The sequence below is a fragment of the Drosophila serrata genome, unplaced genomic scaffold (genome assembly GCF_035046125.1).
Source record: "Drosophila serrata isolate PLE 108 unplaced genomic scaffold, ASM3504612v1 contig_240, whole genome shotgun sequence".
Classification (NCBI taxonomy): Eukaryota; Metazoa; Arthropoda; class Insecta; order Diptera; family Drosophilidae; genus Drosophila; species Drosophila serrata.
The window spans coordinates 4,119,799-4,137,481 of NW_028257138.1; the positions used below are offsets into that span (position 1 = coordinate 4,119,799).

At 41.1% G+C, this 17,683-nt stretch overlaps 3 protein-coding genes across 5 annotated transcripts; 1 reads left to right on the top strand and 2 right to left on the bottom strand.

Moving 5' to 3' along the window:
• Window positions 1–27: 27 nt before the first annotated feature.
• On the bottom strand, window positions 28–5,973 carry Herp (Homocysteine-induced endoplasmic reticulum protein). Its single transcript, XM_020943306.2, has 5 exons — window positions 5,904–5,973; window positions 5,258–5,820; window positions 4,187–4,662; window positions 793–1,149; window positions 28–731 (listed from the first exon to the last, which is right to left on the bottom strand). Exons 2-5 carry the CDS (start codon window positions 5,489–5,491, stop codon window positions 311–313), a joined length of 1,488 nt encoding a protein of 495 aa, XP_020798965.1. The 5' UTR covers window positions 5,492–5,820; window positions 5,904–5,973; the 3' UTR covers window positions 28–310.
• A 208-nt stretch (window positions 5,974–6,181) lies between these two features.
• r2d2 (double-stranded RNA-binding protein r2d2) lies at window positions 6,182–7,949 on the top strand. Its single transcript, XM_020943351.2, has 2 exons — window positions 6,182–6,860; window positions 6,930–7,949. Exons 1-2 carry the CDS (start codon window positions 6,716–6,718, stop codon window positions 7,739–7,741), a joined length of 957 nt encoding a protein of 318 aa, XP_020799010.2. The 5' UTR covers window positions 6,182–6,715; the 3' UTR covers window positions 7,742–7,949.
• Window positions 7,779–17,493, bottom strand: Cdc14 (cell division cycle protein 14). 3 transcript variants are annotated; one of them, XM_020943408.2, is made up of 7 exons: window positions 16,825–17,493; window positions 13,266–13,371; window positions 12,939–13,204; window positions 12,189–12,859; window positions 11,368–12,129; window positions 10,964–11,305; window positions 7,779–9,206 (listed from the first exon to the last, which is right to left on the bottom strand). In XM_020943408.2, exons 2-7 carry the CDS (start codon window positions 13,321–13,323, stop codon window positions 9,191–9,193), a joined length of 2,115 nt encoding a protein of 704 aa, XP_020799067.1. In that variant the 5' UTR covers window positions 13,324–13,371; window positions 16,825–17,493; the 3' UTR covers window positions 7,779–9,190. The 3 variants fall into 3 exon arrangements, with proteins under 3 accessions (XP_020799067.1, XP_020799068.2, XP_086686770.1); XM_020943409.2 differs by having other exon boundaries at window positions 7,779–9,715; XM_086830644.1 differs by having other exon boundaries at window positions 17,280–17,401.
• Window positions 17,494–17,683: the final 190 nt, after the last annotated feature.

Sequence of the window (17,683 nt, forward strand, 5' to 3'; positions counted from 1 at the left end):
TTCCACAAATTACTTAATTATTCGCAATTTTTTGTGTTAAAGCATAAGTTTTATTTTTGTAATTGCATCTTGGTTTCATAGTTTCATCGTCGTTTCAGATCATCATCATTTTACTATAACAGTTTTCTTTACTTAGTGGGCTAAAAAGTCTACAAACTACTCGAAAAAATAAATATATAAAACACTTATTGCGTTTTTGCCTTAAATTTTTCAGGTAAAGCACAAAAATCGAAAATAAAAAAGGAATAACAATTTGTTTTAGTTTTTGATTACGAAAAGGGGAGGAAAGTTGGATCCGCATCTAAATTCTTTACAACGCTGGCGCCTCGGGCAGCAGCGATGTGAAGAAGGTGATGACGAAGGTGCGCACAACGGAAATCACAGAGTTATTGGCATTTGGTGGTTCCACAGCCACGGCCATGGCTTCGGCAGACACATCGACAGCAGCCGCATCGGGATTGGCAGCTGTTGCGGGTGCCGGAGGAGCGGCGGCCGTAGCAGCATCGGGTACATCCTGCGCGGCAGGAGCTGCTCCCTCAGCTGCTGGTGGCACAACACCCGGCTCATTGGCCGCCTGTGGATCATTATTCTCGCGCTCCACAGCCGCATCCATCATCCGTTGGATTTGCTGCACGGCAGCAAAGGCAGCGGCAGCATCACCAGCATTATTGTTACGGTTAATGTTGTTATTATTACGCTCGCGGCGCATACGCAGGATGCCAATGTGATAGCTGCGGGATAGAGAGAACCATTTAGAAGCTGAAAGTCTAACAATTAAGAGAATTCACTCACAGATAAATAGCCCCTGCAATAAGCACCACCAGAAGGCAACGCAGTGGCGAGGAGTTAAAGTAAAGCACTGTCACAAATATGGCCAGGCGAGTGAAGCTAAAGAAGCTATCCAGCCAGTCGCGCATCTCGGGTTCCTCTTGAATGTGTGGGAAGTTGGGTCTGGCCAGCGGCGCAGCTGCCACTTCTGCTGGCGGAGCTGGAGGAGCAGCTGCAGCCGGGGGAGCCGCTTGTACCCCTGCTTGGGCCTCGGAGAGGTTGGGAATCCGTGCTAATTGAGCAAACAGGGGATGAGCCAGCAATGAAGGTGGTTGTGGGGAAATTGGCGTAGCGGGGTTACTCGAACCGGGCACGGAAGATCTGGAAGAATAAATATCCAAAATTAAAATTAAATAGATTATAAAGTTGATATCTGACATAGGAACAATCGGACGATTTATAGAAGTCTGATCGATAATTAACTATGACAGGAATAAACTATGATTAGCAAGTAACTATGAATAATAAGTAAGTATGACCAGTAAGTAACTAACTATATATGATCAGTTATTAACTTTGAACACTAATAAACAATGACTTGCAACTTTTGTAACACAACACTTTTCTGAGACCTGGCCGGCAGAAGTCACTTCGTTCCGGGGATGTTAGAACAAGTTGGGAATCATATGATATGATGATTAACTATGACAGGAAGTAACTATGAGCAGTAAGTAACTCTGAACAGTAAGTGTCTATGACCAGTAAGTATCTATAACCAGTGAGTATGTATAATCAGTTATTAACTTTAAACACTAATAATCAATGACTTGCAACTTTTGTAAGAACAAATTTCTGTAAAGTCGGAGCATGGCGAATCGGTGGACTATATATATATCAAATTTAACTAGAAACTTTAAAACGGAACAAGAAGAAGAACAAAAATAATTGTGTTTGCTACGGTGCTTAAGTACACTGGTTGAGAAGCGCAGAGGAGGGCACTTTTTTGAGAGAGTGAATGCGAGGAAAGTATTACACATATATATAGCTGATATAGTCACAATCGGACGATTTATAGAACTATGATCAGTAAGTATCAATGAACATTGAGTAACTATGACCAGTAAGTAACTATGATCAGAAACATAATAACCAAACTCTTCCCCAAAATTATACTTATCTGGATCCCAAGCCACATAGGCATAAAAGGGAATGAGAGAGCGGACAGAACAGCCAAGGAAGCTTACAATTATCCACTCATTCTTACCAAAAACTTCAACTCCAAAGATATCACACAACACCTCAAAAATTACTACAGTCACATAGAAAAAGATCTGCAAAACCAATGCAACCATTGGTACAAACATATTGCACTCAACAACCCTTCAAGCTACTCCCTCAAAACCACAAACCTTAGCAAACAACAAATAATAATCAATAGACTACGTCTAGGCCACACACAAATCACAAACGCCCACTATATTAATAGAACAATACAAAACACTTGCCCCTTATGCAATATCATAATGCCACAATAGATATAAAACATATTAATCGACTGTACTGCACTTTCCCAACACAGAACCTCATCCTTCTCCCACCAAAACCCAACCCAACTCCTCGCAAACCCAACAACAGAAAACTCAATGAAAATCCTCTCCTTTCTCCACAAAGCCAACCTCACCCACAAAATCTAGCCTTTAAGTCCTTTGTATAATATTAAAATCTGTATATATTTAATCGAGCGGTAGGCCACTGCAGCCAATGCTCAATATCCTATGGTAGCCTTTAGTTTACAACAAACCGCTAGCTTTATATAAATAAATAAACTCTGAACAGTAAGTATCTATGACCAGTAAGTATCTATGATCAGTAAGAAACAATGAACATTAAGTATGTATGATCAGTTACTAACTTTGAACACTAATTAACAATGACTTGCAACTTTTGTAACACAACACATTTCTGAGACTTGGCCGGCAGAAGTCACTTCGTTCCGGGGTTGTTAGAACAAGTTGGGAATCATATGATATGATGATTAACTATGAACAGTAAGTATCTATGACGAGTAAGTAACTCTGAACAGCAAGTATCTATGACCAGTAATTAACTATGACCAGTAAGTACCTATGATCAGTAAGTATATATGAACAGTAAGTAACTCTGAACATTAAGTATCTATGATCAGTAAATATCTATGAACAGTAAGTATGTATGATGAGTTACTAACTTTGAACACTAATTAACAATGACTTGCAACTTTTGTAACACAACACATTCCTGAGACTTAGCCAGCAGAAGTCACTTCGTTCCGGGGATGTTAGAACAAGTTGGGAATCATATGATATGATGATTAACTATGAACAGTAAGTATCTATGACTAGTAAGTAACTCTGAACAGCAAGTATATATTACTAGTAAGTAACTCTGAACAGCAAGTATCTATGACCAGTAATTAACTATGACCAGTAAGTACCTATGATCAGTAAGTATCTATGACCAGTAAGTAACTATGATCAGTAAATATCTATGAACAGTAAGTATGTATGATCAGTTACTAACTTTGAACACTAATTAACAATGACTTGCAACTTTTGTAACAACACATTTCTGAGACTTGGCCGGCAGAAGTCACTTCGTTCCGGGGATGTTAGAACAAGTTGAGAATCATATGCACAGCTGAGCGATATATGTTTTGGAACAAATTTAAGCTATTTGAATGAAATTATGGAGATATTCTTCTATACAATTTTACTAGTATATAAGTCGGACATGGCGAATCGGTGGACTATATATGTACATGCATACATATATATAGCTTCCATAGGAACGACCGGTAAATTTTAAGAAAAAATGATAACTTTTCCAATTTTTAGCAGATGTTTATCAAATTTGATATATAGCCATTATATATTAATCTAGAATTTTATGAAAATCGGACTACTATATCATATAGCTGTCATACAAAAGGCGGTTAAATATAGAGGGAAATATATAGGTGAATGAAATAGAAGCAGGCATTACTTTTTTGTTTTTTAACATCAATATGTATAATTTAGATTGCATTAATTCCTAGTTATAGAATTTAAACCTGCAGGGGTATACAAACTTCGGCGTGCCGAAGTTAGCTTCCTTTTTGTATTAAAATAATATTAACTAATCCGAAAATAATCTAATAAATAGTAAAGTAAATAAACACAGAGAGCCTCTGCTGATAACTAAAAATATTCCGAGATGTGCTCAGTCAATGTTGTTTTGCAAAAATTTGAAGATAAGAAAATTATGAGATTATTATTGGTAAACTCTACAGCGAATTAAACAAGGGAAATCAAAATAAAGACCCAAACAAAAGTTTACAAGCAAAAAAAGCAGTTTATAATGTCAATTAAATTCCTTTTTAAAACCTAAGCATTTAACTCACCGTAAAGCCAACTCCTGCATATACTGGGCGTAGACCTGCTGCATCCAGGCGTTGTACAATATCGCCTGCTGTTGGAGCAGGACATGGGGATGAGGATTGGCACTGGCAGTGGCAGCGGCCATCGGGCTGCCACTGGAGGCAGCCGCGGCCATATTGTGCTGCCAGAACTGTGACCAGGGATTGGCCAGGGGAGGGACAGTGGCATTGACTGCCTGCTGTGCCTGCTGCTGGTGCTGATGTGCTGCGGCATGACGCTGTCGAAGTTCATTGGTGTTGTCCTGTGACTGCAGTGGCACTGTGTGTTCCTTGGGTGGAGCTAGCTTAACTGGAGGCTTGGGTATATTCTTGCTGGCGCACACCAGATGGAAGATGTGATGCTGCTGATAGACATCCTTGTAGCTCCTTATCACTTCCGATATCTTTTGACTGTCATCGAGTAGCTTGCCAGAGTAAATCAGTTTTTGATCGTGGATTTCCTGAAGGAGAAAATAATTTATTAATTTAAATAATTAAATGTAAATGAACGTCTAATAAAATATTCCCCTATTTGCTAGCTTTGTACTGGAACTACATATGTGTTTATTTTCTTACTTTCATTGGGTGAGGCCTAACCGAATCTGATCTTATAGAATGTTATTCCAAGAAGCGAGTTCTCGTTATAAAAAGTCTTTAAACCAGATGTTTTCTTTAGTTTCAATTAACTTTGTTATACCTTAACCTAATTATATGTAAGCCATATTTATGTCTTATCACGGAAACACCTTATCAGTACCTAAACCTAATTGCTTTAAACATTTTTTACCGTAACTGACATATTTAAGTTCAAGCTTTAATCCCTAGTTCCAAGCTGCATGACGCAAGTGCATGACGAATGCTATAAATTACAGTGGCTAAAATTCACTGACGTGTACTTGCTGCCTGTGGGAGCCCGTTCTCGATCCCAAGACGCAAATAGCCTCCCAGGCACTTGTATGCTAAGCGAAGATGATAAACAATAACAAAACAGTTCGATAAGATAGGCTCGCTATAAGCTGACGTAAACTACATAGAAGATACAGGGTGACTACTCACCGGCTTGCCAGGATAGACCAGCGATAGTTGCTTCTTGAGGCGCTTCACCGTCCAGCCGAGATCGCTCTCCACGTTGAGGTCGTCATATTGCTGATTGGACGATTTGATCAATAGTCGGACACTGGATTTACTGGAAGCGCTCGGTGTCTCAGGCGTCTCCGTTGTTGCGACGATTTTCTGACGCGCTGCAGCATCGCAGCCCGCGGCAGCGGGTGGATTGGCGGTCTCGTTCATCTCGTTGACCCCCGGAGAAGCACTTTCTATCGCTAATTATTAGCCACGAGCAGACAGAGTGATAGCTGCTGGTCTCGATTTGCTTTCGCTTGTTTTTTTTTCGGGGAGCTCTCAGCTCTCAATTTTCGCGGCCACTGTTTAATCGCTGCACTGCGCCACTTCCTCTTTTGCTCTCAGCTCCGCTCGCTGGGATTTTTCGTAATTGTTTTTATACCGACTTTGACATTTGGATTTGGATATATTTTTGTTCCCCAGCTGTTTTGTTGTTTTGCAGCTGCCAGCACAGGAATTATTGATTATGAAACGAAGTAAACGGTTCCGACAGTGACCTGTGAGGCAGAGATGAGCGTTAGGGTTTTAATGGCCTTGTATACTTAAAAACTGGTAATTTAATCGTTCTGTAAATAATTACATTATTAAATCGGTGAAATTTTTAATATAGCTGCTCAATCACTGATTAAAAACAATGAATTAAACTCATCACTGGCAGCAACACTTGTTAATGCTTATATACTCAGCAACAGGGTTGCCTTGACTTTCGGCGCTGCCAACTTGTTTCAACGTGACGTGTGTTTTTATTCAGTGTGTATAACAAATTGGACGTTGAAATATTTAAAATATAATACTTTAAACTCAAGTTATACAACTCTATAACAAGTTCAGATTCACATATTTATTCAGCCAAATAACAAGAATATGCCTAAAGTTCTAAATGTAAAATAATAAGTTTGTAAAACAGGTTATTATTATTTTGATTTGTTTTGTTGTATTTCATTTTAAGTTTTATGTCGAAATGAAGCTAGATTTATATTTCGGCTTAATTTTTTTAAATAGGGCTTTCGTAAATCATGCTCCTAGCTGAATCATTTTGTATACATTTTATTCTCAAATTATTTTTTACCAATATCTGTCATTTTGGTGTTTTCCTAGTAGAGTATTCCAAATTTTGTATCAACTACGTCTTTACTTTATAGTCTAACAAATAAAATTAAAAACTAATATATATAAGACACATACATGTCTAACAAATAAATTAAAAAACTAATATACACTTAATAATTTGATAACCGTGACACGTGAGCCAGACGGCGGCCGGTTCGTGAGCATCGGTGTCATCACTATTAGAAGTGCATCTCCCGATTTGTGAAATTGTCAAAAGTTTTCAGTTTCAACTTTGCACCACCTTTTCAAAGATATATTCCCTTCTAATAACGCAAAAACCTGATGGATAACAAATCAGCCGTGTCCGCTCTCCAGGAATTCAGTGCCAAGTCCAAGACTTGTCCTCCGACTTACGATTTTATCGACGGCGAAGACGGTGGCTATGTCTGCAAAGTGTCTATGATGGATATTGAATCCTATGGAAATGGTAAAACTAATGCGTTTAGCTCAGATTGAATTTGTTTTTCATGCTGTAAAATATGTAAAAATATTTCAGGCCGCTCGAAACGCGATGCCAAACACTTGGCTGCTGCGAATATATTGCGAAAAATCTGTAAACTTCCTTCCGTCGGCAGCATGTTGTCTGACTTGGATACCAAAGAGACCGATGGAATTAGCGAGCTGGCAGATGAAATGACCAATCTGAATCGTGATATGCTGAAGGAGCTACGCGACTACTGCGTCCGCCACGAGATGCCGCTGCCCATAATCGAAATTGTGCAGCAGAGCGGCACTCCCAATGCCCCAGAATTCGTGGCCTGTTGCTCCGTGGCCTCGATTGTGCGCTATGGAAAGTCGGACAAGAAGAAGGATGCTCGCCAGCGGGCGGCCATTGAAATGCTGGCCGTAATATCTAGTGATTTTGACGCCGTCCGCCCCGACCAAATGCAGGTGGTGACCACGAAGGCAGCAGAGCCTGTACTCGATGTAAACGATGTGCTCGAGGATGTGGAGACGGAGCGCAGGAAGAAATTCAATACCTACAGAGAGCTGACGGATGCCGGTAGCGTGGACAACACGGGTATGCGCCTCTGCGATCGCCACAATTACTTCAAGAACTTTTATCCGGCTTTAAAGGAGGCGGCCTTCGAAGTCATCAATTCGGATGAATACATGAGCACCAAGGACCAAGCGCTGAGCCTCTTGAGTGCCCTCAAGATCACACCGAGCATTGGAATCATAGAGTCGACATCGATAGAGCCTCTAATGAAGGTCGAACTAAATTGCGAATTCGATTGTCTGATTCTGGGATTCGAAAGTGAAATTTACGGTCAGATAATAAACTATTTCAAAGACATGTTGGTCTGAGATCCGGGATCCAGATCCATTCATGGTCCATTATGTATATGGTGTATATAATAACATTTATTTTTAACTAGCTTCGGCTTACAAACTACGCAAACTGTCTCCTATATTTACACATATAATGCACATATTCGCTTTGTAACTTATCGTCTACATATTTCGGTTAATAATACAATCTAAACACCACTGTGGAAGTGGGGGTAAAACAACATGAAAGGGTGATTTTATTTAAGGTCGTCTTTTGTTAACTTTGTACAATATACATTTTGCTAAGGCAATTAAGATTTAAGCAAAGATTCCGTCAGATAAAGGGACCCGTGTGCAAAAGTTCAATAACAAAGATGGCACATTGTTTCTAGCCATCTCTTCCGAAAAGGGGACTTCCCCCTAAATTACACAAAACAGCCCTGTTTATTTGTAACACCAATGCAAATCAAATTAGAGATGGGCTCACCAGGTAAAATTACTTTGTCGTAACAAACAGTTTATAATACAAGAAACATTATCAAAAAAAAAAATAATAATAGAAGTCAAATATAATCGCATTCATTGCACATAAATCCATTTCTTTCAAACAGTGATCGGCGGAGTTATGTCATTATGCCATAGGAGATCCGAAATAAGATCTTCGACATTCTCCAAAGCTATAATATTTACAAAGAAATTTATCTCTAAAATTATATATTAAATTTTTTATATAGTTTACTTATATTATATATAAAAATTAAGGTAATAAAAGTTATTTTTTGAATTTAACAAAAAGTTGGTTGTGAATTTCGATTGCATTTGGGATTATGGAGAAACTGACTCTCTTTCACCTGCCATAAAAGGTAACGTATAATTTACTATTCAAAATAATATAACTATATAGCTAAAGGCAATGCCAAAACAATTGCTGCACCTCAGTAGCTGATCTTCTTGCGTAGCTTCAGGCTAGATTGATGCGACTGCTGATGGTGTTGCTGCTGCTGCTGCTGGTCACGATCTCTTTCCCTTTCGCTAGACACGCGGCTGCTTACGCCCCGAGCCAAGTGATGGTGCCACTGGGGGGCTGAAGCTGGCGGTGCCGTGGGCGTTGGAATCCCCGAGTCACCCGATGTAGAGGGCGAGACCGAGGATCCAGCGGATTCGCCAAAGAGACGACGGGAGAGCTTGAAGCTGCCGCTGGTGCTACTGTTGCAGCTGTTGTACCGACTGTTGTTACTGCTGCAGTTATTGTTATTATTCATGTTGCTGGAGATAGTACCACCGCCCGCTGCAGCTGCTCCCGAAGATGCTGTTGCTGCTGCTGCCGCTGCAGCCGCTGTCTTCCTCAGCAGCTTCGTGTTGTACTCGTCACTCTTGTCCTTGTCCAGCCTAGTGGAGCTCAACGAGCGCTTGTTCCGCTTGGCCGCTCCAACCAGGCTGTCGTGCTCGATGATTGCCTGCAATTCGACGGCACTTCCACGCCCACTAAGCCGGCTTGTGTCTGCGGGATGGGAGGAAGAAGGAGGAGGCGGTGGTGTGGATGTTGAATTATTATTATTCAAGCTGGTTAATTTGGTTTTCGGCAGCGGATTCGAGTTGAGATCGAGCGTGGCGGATGCGGAGCGTGTGGCTATATTAAACGCAGAGGAGGAGGACCCACCACCAGCACCAAGGAGCCCCATAGTGGGTATGGCGGATACGTCCCGGTAATAGCGAGCTGTGGCCACCGTACAGGGCTGAGTTTGTGCCGCTGCCGGAGCCGTCTCCGCTGCATTCGGACGCTGGTATCGAATTCGTGACCTTCCACGGAGCGTCATGTGGTGATGGGAGGCACGAGCAGCACTACCACGCGTGGGCGGAATGGTGGCCGAGCTGCCGGCACCACCACTGCCAGATACCACGGGTATCTTGCTCTCGTTGATGGTGGCATACGGCCTGAGCACCACCACTGGCTGCTCCTGCTGGGCCTGCTGATGCTGTTCCGCCTTGCGCAGATGTTTCAGCTCCATTCTGGGCCAAGGAGCAAGTGGAGGGTAAAGCACAAGTCGAACAAATAGAAGAAAAGGGGGCAAGAGAAGAAAAGAGGGAAGAGAAGGTGTACGGGGCACAGAAGAACGATATAAGTCCCAACACATACAGACAGTCTTGCCAAAGACTTAATAATAATAATTATTATAAGATGCATAACACCATACACTTGAATTGTACATTTTGAGAAAGTTTTACATATGGTAGAAAGGCGAAAGGAGGCTTCGGTTCTTTCCGGAGATTTAGAATAACCTTGCAGATTCGAGAAACTAAACTCCGACTTTTCCCCTTGATATTTGTATATATGCCTTGGAAATATGTGGTTTACACAGCTTCAGCTTGATTTTTTAATTCGATCAGACACTCAGATAAACCTTGCTATATATTTAAAATTAATCAGAAATTTATCTTTCCAAAAATTGCTACAATATACCGTATAATATGGAAATAATCTGCAAGGATATTATCCAAGTATTCACACTCCATTATCCTCCAAAATTATAAATACGAAAATACAATGAATAAAAGCAACAAAAACAAGGCCAAAACATGTAGACAAAACATTCGAGCAAGCTGTCAGCCGCATAATTTTGATAATTTGTTGTTTATTATTGTGTTTCTTTTTTTGCTCAATAATAATACTTTTTGTTTAATTTTGGGCATGCACAAAAACAGAATTGCAACGAAAAGTGCTAAGTACAAAACAAGTATTCAAATTTTTAGACTAAGATTAGCAGCTAAAACATAATGTTAACGATTATAGAAATAAAATTCTGGATTAGTATTAAAATGAAACGCCATTTGGGGTTAACTTGGTGCGAATTATAGTTGGAGAGGGCGAGAGGGGATAATAATTAAAAAGAGTATTACAAATAAATTGAACTCATATCACAAACAAATTAATTTAAATTATATTGTTTTCATTCAAGAAAATTCTACTACAAATTTTAAGAAAAATTTTAAAATGTTGAAATTAGATAAAATGAATATAATTGTTTACTAATTCGAGTGAATCAAGTTCAACATTCTGTACAATCATAATATAAATAATATGTACAACTGCTAAAACGTAAGACAAAAAAAGGGACAGAGGCAATCAAAGTTCAATATTAAGTAAAAATTCAAATGCAGAGCCGCACACGAACGAAATCAAGGTTCAAAATAAACATTAAGAGCTTTCGAGAGAAGAGTTTTTGAGGTACGACGAGCGAGGGGTATCCACTTACTTACCTTTTGCTATAGATCGCCAGGCTGCGGGTGCGACTGTTCCCCGAACTGGCCAATATATTGTTAGTGGTATTGTTGTTATTATAGTTATTCAGGGAGTTGCTTAGATTACTGTTGGTGTTGCTGTTATTGTTGCTGTTGCTGTTGCCGCTGAGGTTACTGCTTCCATTGTTGTTTAAACTGTTGGCTAACATAACGGCTGGTGTTACCCCTGAACTTGTTGCCAAGCCAGTTGAAGCTACACCAGCCTTCAGAGCAGCCATCGCCGCCACACCGGCGTTGCTGTTGTTATTTCGGAAGGGCTGCGATCGAGCTCTCGTGTGTCGTTGATTCGAGTCCTGCTCGCTGTTGGGTGGATTAATCAAATAATTTGAAGTCTAAAGGATATATCATTTGGAAATATTTACCTATTGCTGTTGTTGACATTGACGGATCGCGAGTGGTGATGCCTCCGTAGCGCCTTAATTTGATTCAGCTTATCGCCCTGCGTCTGGGCCTGCTGCTGTTGCTGTTTCTTCTCTAGCGCCGTCTGAGTCATTCGAACCGTGGAAGCGATCGTATGGCGTGCCGCGTCAAAGACATTGGCACTGGGCTTGCGCAGTTTCTTCTCCGTGCAGCTGGGCACCTCGGCGGCAGCGGGATAGGCCACACCAGGCGTAGCAATACTCCTATTCGCATTTGGGTTAACCAGGCGTCGCAGGGAGGTGGCTATAACAGTGGATTTATTTGCAGCCGATGGGGATTTCCGGCGTCGTGTAGTTATGGTGTAGCCGGAGGTCAAGGATGGTTCTGCCGGAGCACTGATTGTATCCGTATCGTTGTCATCGCTGCCATTACAATTGGGATCCTCAGCGGTTGCTTGCTGATACAAGGCATGCTCATCTCGCTCCAGTTGCCGCTGCTCAGAGAGCTCTTCAGCCGTCGGATGATCGGCACTCGCGGCATCCAACGTGTCCTGATCGTTCAGGTGCATGGTATCCACACGCTGCGAGATTCCTTTGACGCGGGTCAGCAGCAAGTCCACATGCTCCGAGGAATTAGCAATGCTGGATACCTCCGCCAGTTTGGTCTTTAGCTCCAGGCTATTGATACCGTACGTGTGCCGGAGAATGGGCAGATTGGTGCGGCGACGCATGCGCTCGCCCTCGGACCAAAGCCAGCTTTGTTTGCTAAATTGGAAATAAATTAATTATATTGAAAATTAAGGGAGGCACCCGAAAATACTCACTCCTCCATCCATTGCTGCTGATGCCCTATAACTGATCCCGGCCTGCAGAGCCTCAGCCAGGCAATGGACTCCAAGGCAGTGAACCCATAGTGCTTCATTATATACGCTCCAATGAGGCTACCCGTCCTGCCCAATCCCGCCTTACAGTGCACGGCAATGGCTCCCTTTGTTGTCTCACAAATGGAGAGGAACTTTTTCATAATGGCATCGCTGGGTGTGCTGCCATCGATAAAGAACAGATCCTTGTGATCGAACCCGGCGTTCTCAAACGATGAGGCATGATACACCTTGGCGTTCAACCGAATCACGGTCGTGACATTGTTCTCACGAAAATAGGTAAAGTAGCGTTCGGGTGCATGGCACGGATAACCGTTCGGCAGGGTTTTGCTCTTCTGATGCGGCCCACAAAACGCAATAAACTTTTGCGGCACAATCCAGTTGAAGTCGCCATTCTCAACGCGCTCAAAATACTCATACTCCTCCGCATCAAAGTCGTTGAAGTTGAAGAAACCCGCCTGCAGCCCCTTGTGGACAGCATTCAGACAGTCCAGCAGCGAGATTTTAAAGCTGCTGGGTCCGTAGCTGGCGTCACAAAAGCGCGTGTAGGCGGGTATTTCGCCAGCGACAAGCGGCCGATACGCCTCCTGGGGTGTTTTATTTAGGTAAATGATCTGGAAAAGGTGAAAAGACAATTCAAAGAATTAGCTAAGGTTTTCGCTGTTAACAACCAATTGCTGGAGAGGCACTTACTGCATACGAACCAATCAGGTAGGCCGCATTGAGACGCTTGGCCGGATTCATGGAGGTATAGTGGACAATCTTCTTGTTCGCATGGCACTTCGCATTCAACTTGGTGTTGAGCTTCATGCAATACCTGTACAGCATACAGATATTCAACGGTCCAAAGTCGTTGTAAAAGTTCTCGTAGATGTACTCCTCATCTACGTTAAAGTAGTGAGTATTCACGGTGTTCTTTGGCTTGATGTTCTTCTTGAAGGCCACAAAGTATAAGCGGTCTGTAAATATGTGGCATCAGTATATATATATCAATCAAATGAGGGTTCGTCGCTCCCATACCTTCCTGCATCTCAGATGCACAGACCAACAGATCTGAGTTGTCATCGTCCAACATCATGGCGGGCACGGGGCGGGTAACGGAAGCACACGAACGACTGTTTGGCGACTGAAAACAATTAAAATAAAGAAAAAGATACTTTATGACGGTTTTTAAAATCTCTAGCGTTATAAACTCTCGCTAAGAACGTCTTAAGTCACTTCATTGGCCCACACACATTCGCATGTTCCGCTAACAAGCTTCCGCTTTACTATTTCTTACCAATTTAAATTTATACAACGTATTAGAAGAGTATGTATTTTTAGAAAGACAAAGCTTTAAAATGTATTGACAATCTAGGTTTTCTCACTCAGATTATATCTATAAGCATAATTAGGCTACTAAAAACCTAGCTTAACAAGGACGGTCTTGTTTTTGTTTTCCTGGAGATTTATGTATAGTGATAACGTTATCTACATCTAATTTTTCCGTTTTCTGTAAGCTTTAAATGAAATTAAAAACCGAGGGTATACAAAAGTCATACACAAAAGTTATAGATTTTCACCTTAATGATTAGTTTTTTTCGCAGCGCCCACACCGCTCTAACAAAAACCTGACTTTGCCTTAATTGGAATATGACAGTAAATAATGCTTTCCGCAAAGGGTGTTTCACAAACAGCCATCCATCCATCCAGCTGTCCCAGCAGAACAAGTACATATATGTATAAAACGTCTTTTATTCACATACATATCTATTGAGTGGAAACATGTGTTCAGTTTTACCAACTTTATGAGTGTCTGACTATCTGTCTTTGGCCACCCCTAAGTACAATTCCCTGCCTTATTTGCTCCACTTTTTCTTCCGCCTAGTGTAATGTAGGTGATGTGGGTTACCATATCGATATGCATATAGCCATCAGTCAGGCACTCATTCTATCAAGTCGTCAGTCGTCCGCAGTCCCATAAACAAAGGCAAAAAGGAGGAGAAGGAAGCCCGAATGGGGAAACACTCTTATGGAGAAGAGTCTTAAGGAAAATCTAAGAAAGTCACGTCTGTATGCAAATTCATGAGGAACAAAAGGGATGTCCATGACATAATTCCTAACGAGTTTATTGCCCCGAGGGATAGATTAGGGATAGTTTAATTTAATGTTGCTTCTCACGAGGAGAGGTAACTATATATAATAATATACAATATATAATACGGCACTCGTAGTATAGTTATATACATAAAGAAGTACAAGAATGTTTGTAGGACAAATCATAAACCATATCTTTCGAAAATATAGTACATCTTGAAATCGAATAATAAAAAAAAATACGATAAGGTACATATTATCACTGAATAGCCTTATATGCTCCTAATTTGGAATAGTTCAAGGAACATGAAAATATCTTTAGAATCGAGAAGTAATATCTTATTATGAAACCCCAAAATCTCCTTAAAATCACAACCCGTTCCGGAGCTGTTCCTGCTCAACGCCAAAGGTATATTTTAATGGTCGGGTTGTTTACGATGTTGACCCTTCACCGAAAGTGTTACGCACACACGACTCACTCCTTACACTCGCCCATATATGTATATATCCTTATGAACACATGTAAATATTCGATTTTATGCTAATTTTTAACCTTTTGCAGCAGTTGGCGTGCCTTTGCAGAATTGGTCCCTTTTATGCCCCAATCTTCCTTCTACCTTGCAGCAGTGCTTTATGCACTTCCTTTTCCTGACTTTAAAGTTGAAAAGTCAAGACAGCGAACGAGCAAGCGCTTTTTATGGCACATTTGCATGTCGGCAAAAGGCTTTGGATCCAAACTTAGATCCCTATCAAGTTGAGAAAGGTGTACCTGAAGTGTGTGTTGCCAGGCATATCGCATGACATTGGGTGTTCCTAGGCAAACGGAAACTAAAATAGCTAAAGATATCAGGATATATAGGGCAAGTCATGGCCCGAAAGGAGGTGAAGGAAAATGAATTAGTGGCCAGGTCCTCGAGGCGTAATTTCGTTCGTGTAAATCGGTATGACAAAGCAGAAGACTATTACAGGTGGAGAAGGCACACATTTGTTGTGACTTCTAAGGGAATTCTACAAGGGTCTTCTATGGCTTGATATCTATTTTGGTTGCATGTATTATATACATAATAGAGGAAAATTCTATTAATTTTGAAGTTGGAAAGTAACTTTTTGACTATTTAACGCTGTATCTCTGATAAAGATGATGCGCCATCTGTTGGAGGAATTTACTACGCCATACAATTCCAATTAAGAACTCTTCTAAGTTCCGATCAGAACAGTTTTTATCGTCAGATACATATACACATTTTGTTAGCTCCACTTGATAAACACTAAGTTTAAAGATTCGCTGGTTAATGTATGGTTATTGTTTAGGCGCACTTGTACTTGTTCATAACCGAGGTCGCCCTCTAGCGGCTATTGGCAGCAAAACTTTTCAAATCTAACTGTGAACTCCGCTCTTTGTGTTGTCTCCACATTTCTTTCTCTTCGCCACCTCTCGTACACACACACACACACACACTCCTTAGCCCCCTTCTATGGAGCATCGGAGATCATTGCTAAATATAGCTGGAATATGCAATTTACTATCACCATCTCTCTTACCCATTGATGACTTTTTGGAGTTGTCAAGCATTCCAATACAGTTACCACGTGACGACACAAAATCATATCACACACACATTTATCTCAATATGCTGGCTTATCTGCTCCTGAGCCATGGATGTATGTATTTGAACATAAAAAGTAAACATTAAAATGCGATAGAAAGCAAGCACTGTTGTAGCTTCTTTTTTCCTATCTCTTCCTCCCTCAGCAGTTGGAAATTGAGACCTAGCCCATTTGGTCGTTAAAAACAATGGACAAACAAACGAGTTTTTAAATTTAGCCCTCTGACGTCACCAGAAAATAAAAAACACTAGGCGAGAATGACAACAAAAGGCGGTTAAAAATAAATAGAAACCAACATCGATGGAGAGCCGAGCGAATAGCGTTTATTTTTCTTTTCAGCCAAGTTAGTTGAAACTGGAAGCGGTTTTCACGGAGATTTTTGCCGCGCTCGCAAAGCACAATAAAAACAAGGCACACACACTCGCACACACGGTTTACAACGGCAACAGCAGCAGCAGCATTCACCTGCACCCCACCCGCCGACCCCTTCCATTATTTCCCGCGCATGCGTTGACTCTCTCAATCAAAAGCTGCTCTCTCCTGCTCTCCCTCTCTCTCTCGTTTACACTTGTGCTTTGCTTTGGCGGCATTTGTATGGGCGTCCCGCTCGCTGCTGGCATTTTTGTGTGTTTGTGTGTGCGTCGTGTATTATTAACAGCAACCAACGCATTTTTCTACTAAAATCCCAGAGAAATCGAAAAGATTGTACTGCGTAATCAATTTTTTTGGGAATAACTTCTGGACTATTTTCGTGGCACTCAAAGAGAGCGAGTTGTTACAGTTACACAGTTATTTTGTTGGTACGTGGCCGAGTGCAAGCAACTATCCCCAAAGGGGGGGTGGGGTGATACGGATGTAGTGGGAGAAGAGGGATAGTAAAAAGAGGAAGACTCACCTAAATTGTGGTTTCACACCGTTGTTATTGTTGTTGTTGGGATCCGCTGTGTATGGATATTCTCGAAACGGAAGGAGGAAGAGATGGGGGAGGAGAACGGAGAAACGGGAAAGGCAGCAACAGCAGCACCAGCTAATAACACCCACACCACACTCTGCATAACACTTAGAATTTTTACTACAATTTTACTTGTTTTTGAAGGATATTTCTGATGTGTGGGTTTTGTGTACCAATTTTGTCAACGAATATTTCACATCGGATTTTGTGTTTTTTTTTGTGTGTATTTTTTGGTTTCTGTTTTTAAGTTAACAACATTCTCAACGAGAGCTTTTGCACTTTGATTCTCAGCCCCCCTCTTGTTTTCTTTTTTAAATCGTAGTTAACGGAAAAATCCATCAAGCGCTCGGAAATTGCCGTTTTATCAAAACTATCATTATTGCACTAGATTTACGCACACCATATTTTGGTAGAATTTTTCCCGGCGATTTGTGTATTTTTTCCCGTTTGAAGTAGAGCAGGCGACGCGTTGGATACTTGTTCGAAAATTGGGGCTTGTTGGGTTCCAGTTCGAAGAGCTTGTGTGTTGGCCAAAGTGGTCTTCTGCGAGAGCTACGAAAATACCAGACAGCCGGGAATGTTCCTATAAGTCTGATTGGCCACACTGATTCTGATTTGAACAGCTGATTGGTGTTGTCAGTGGGCAGTTTGAATTTATATTACATTATGAATATTAAATTTCGGAAATAAATGAACACTGTTGTTAATGAATATATTTTTATTTATTTGTGGGGTTGATGTTATTTTTAACCCTGTACTGGAAACCCTTTCCGAAGATATTCAGATTTTCCCATTTTCAAAC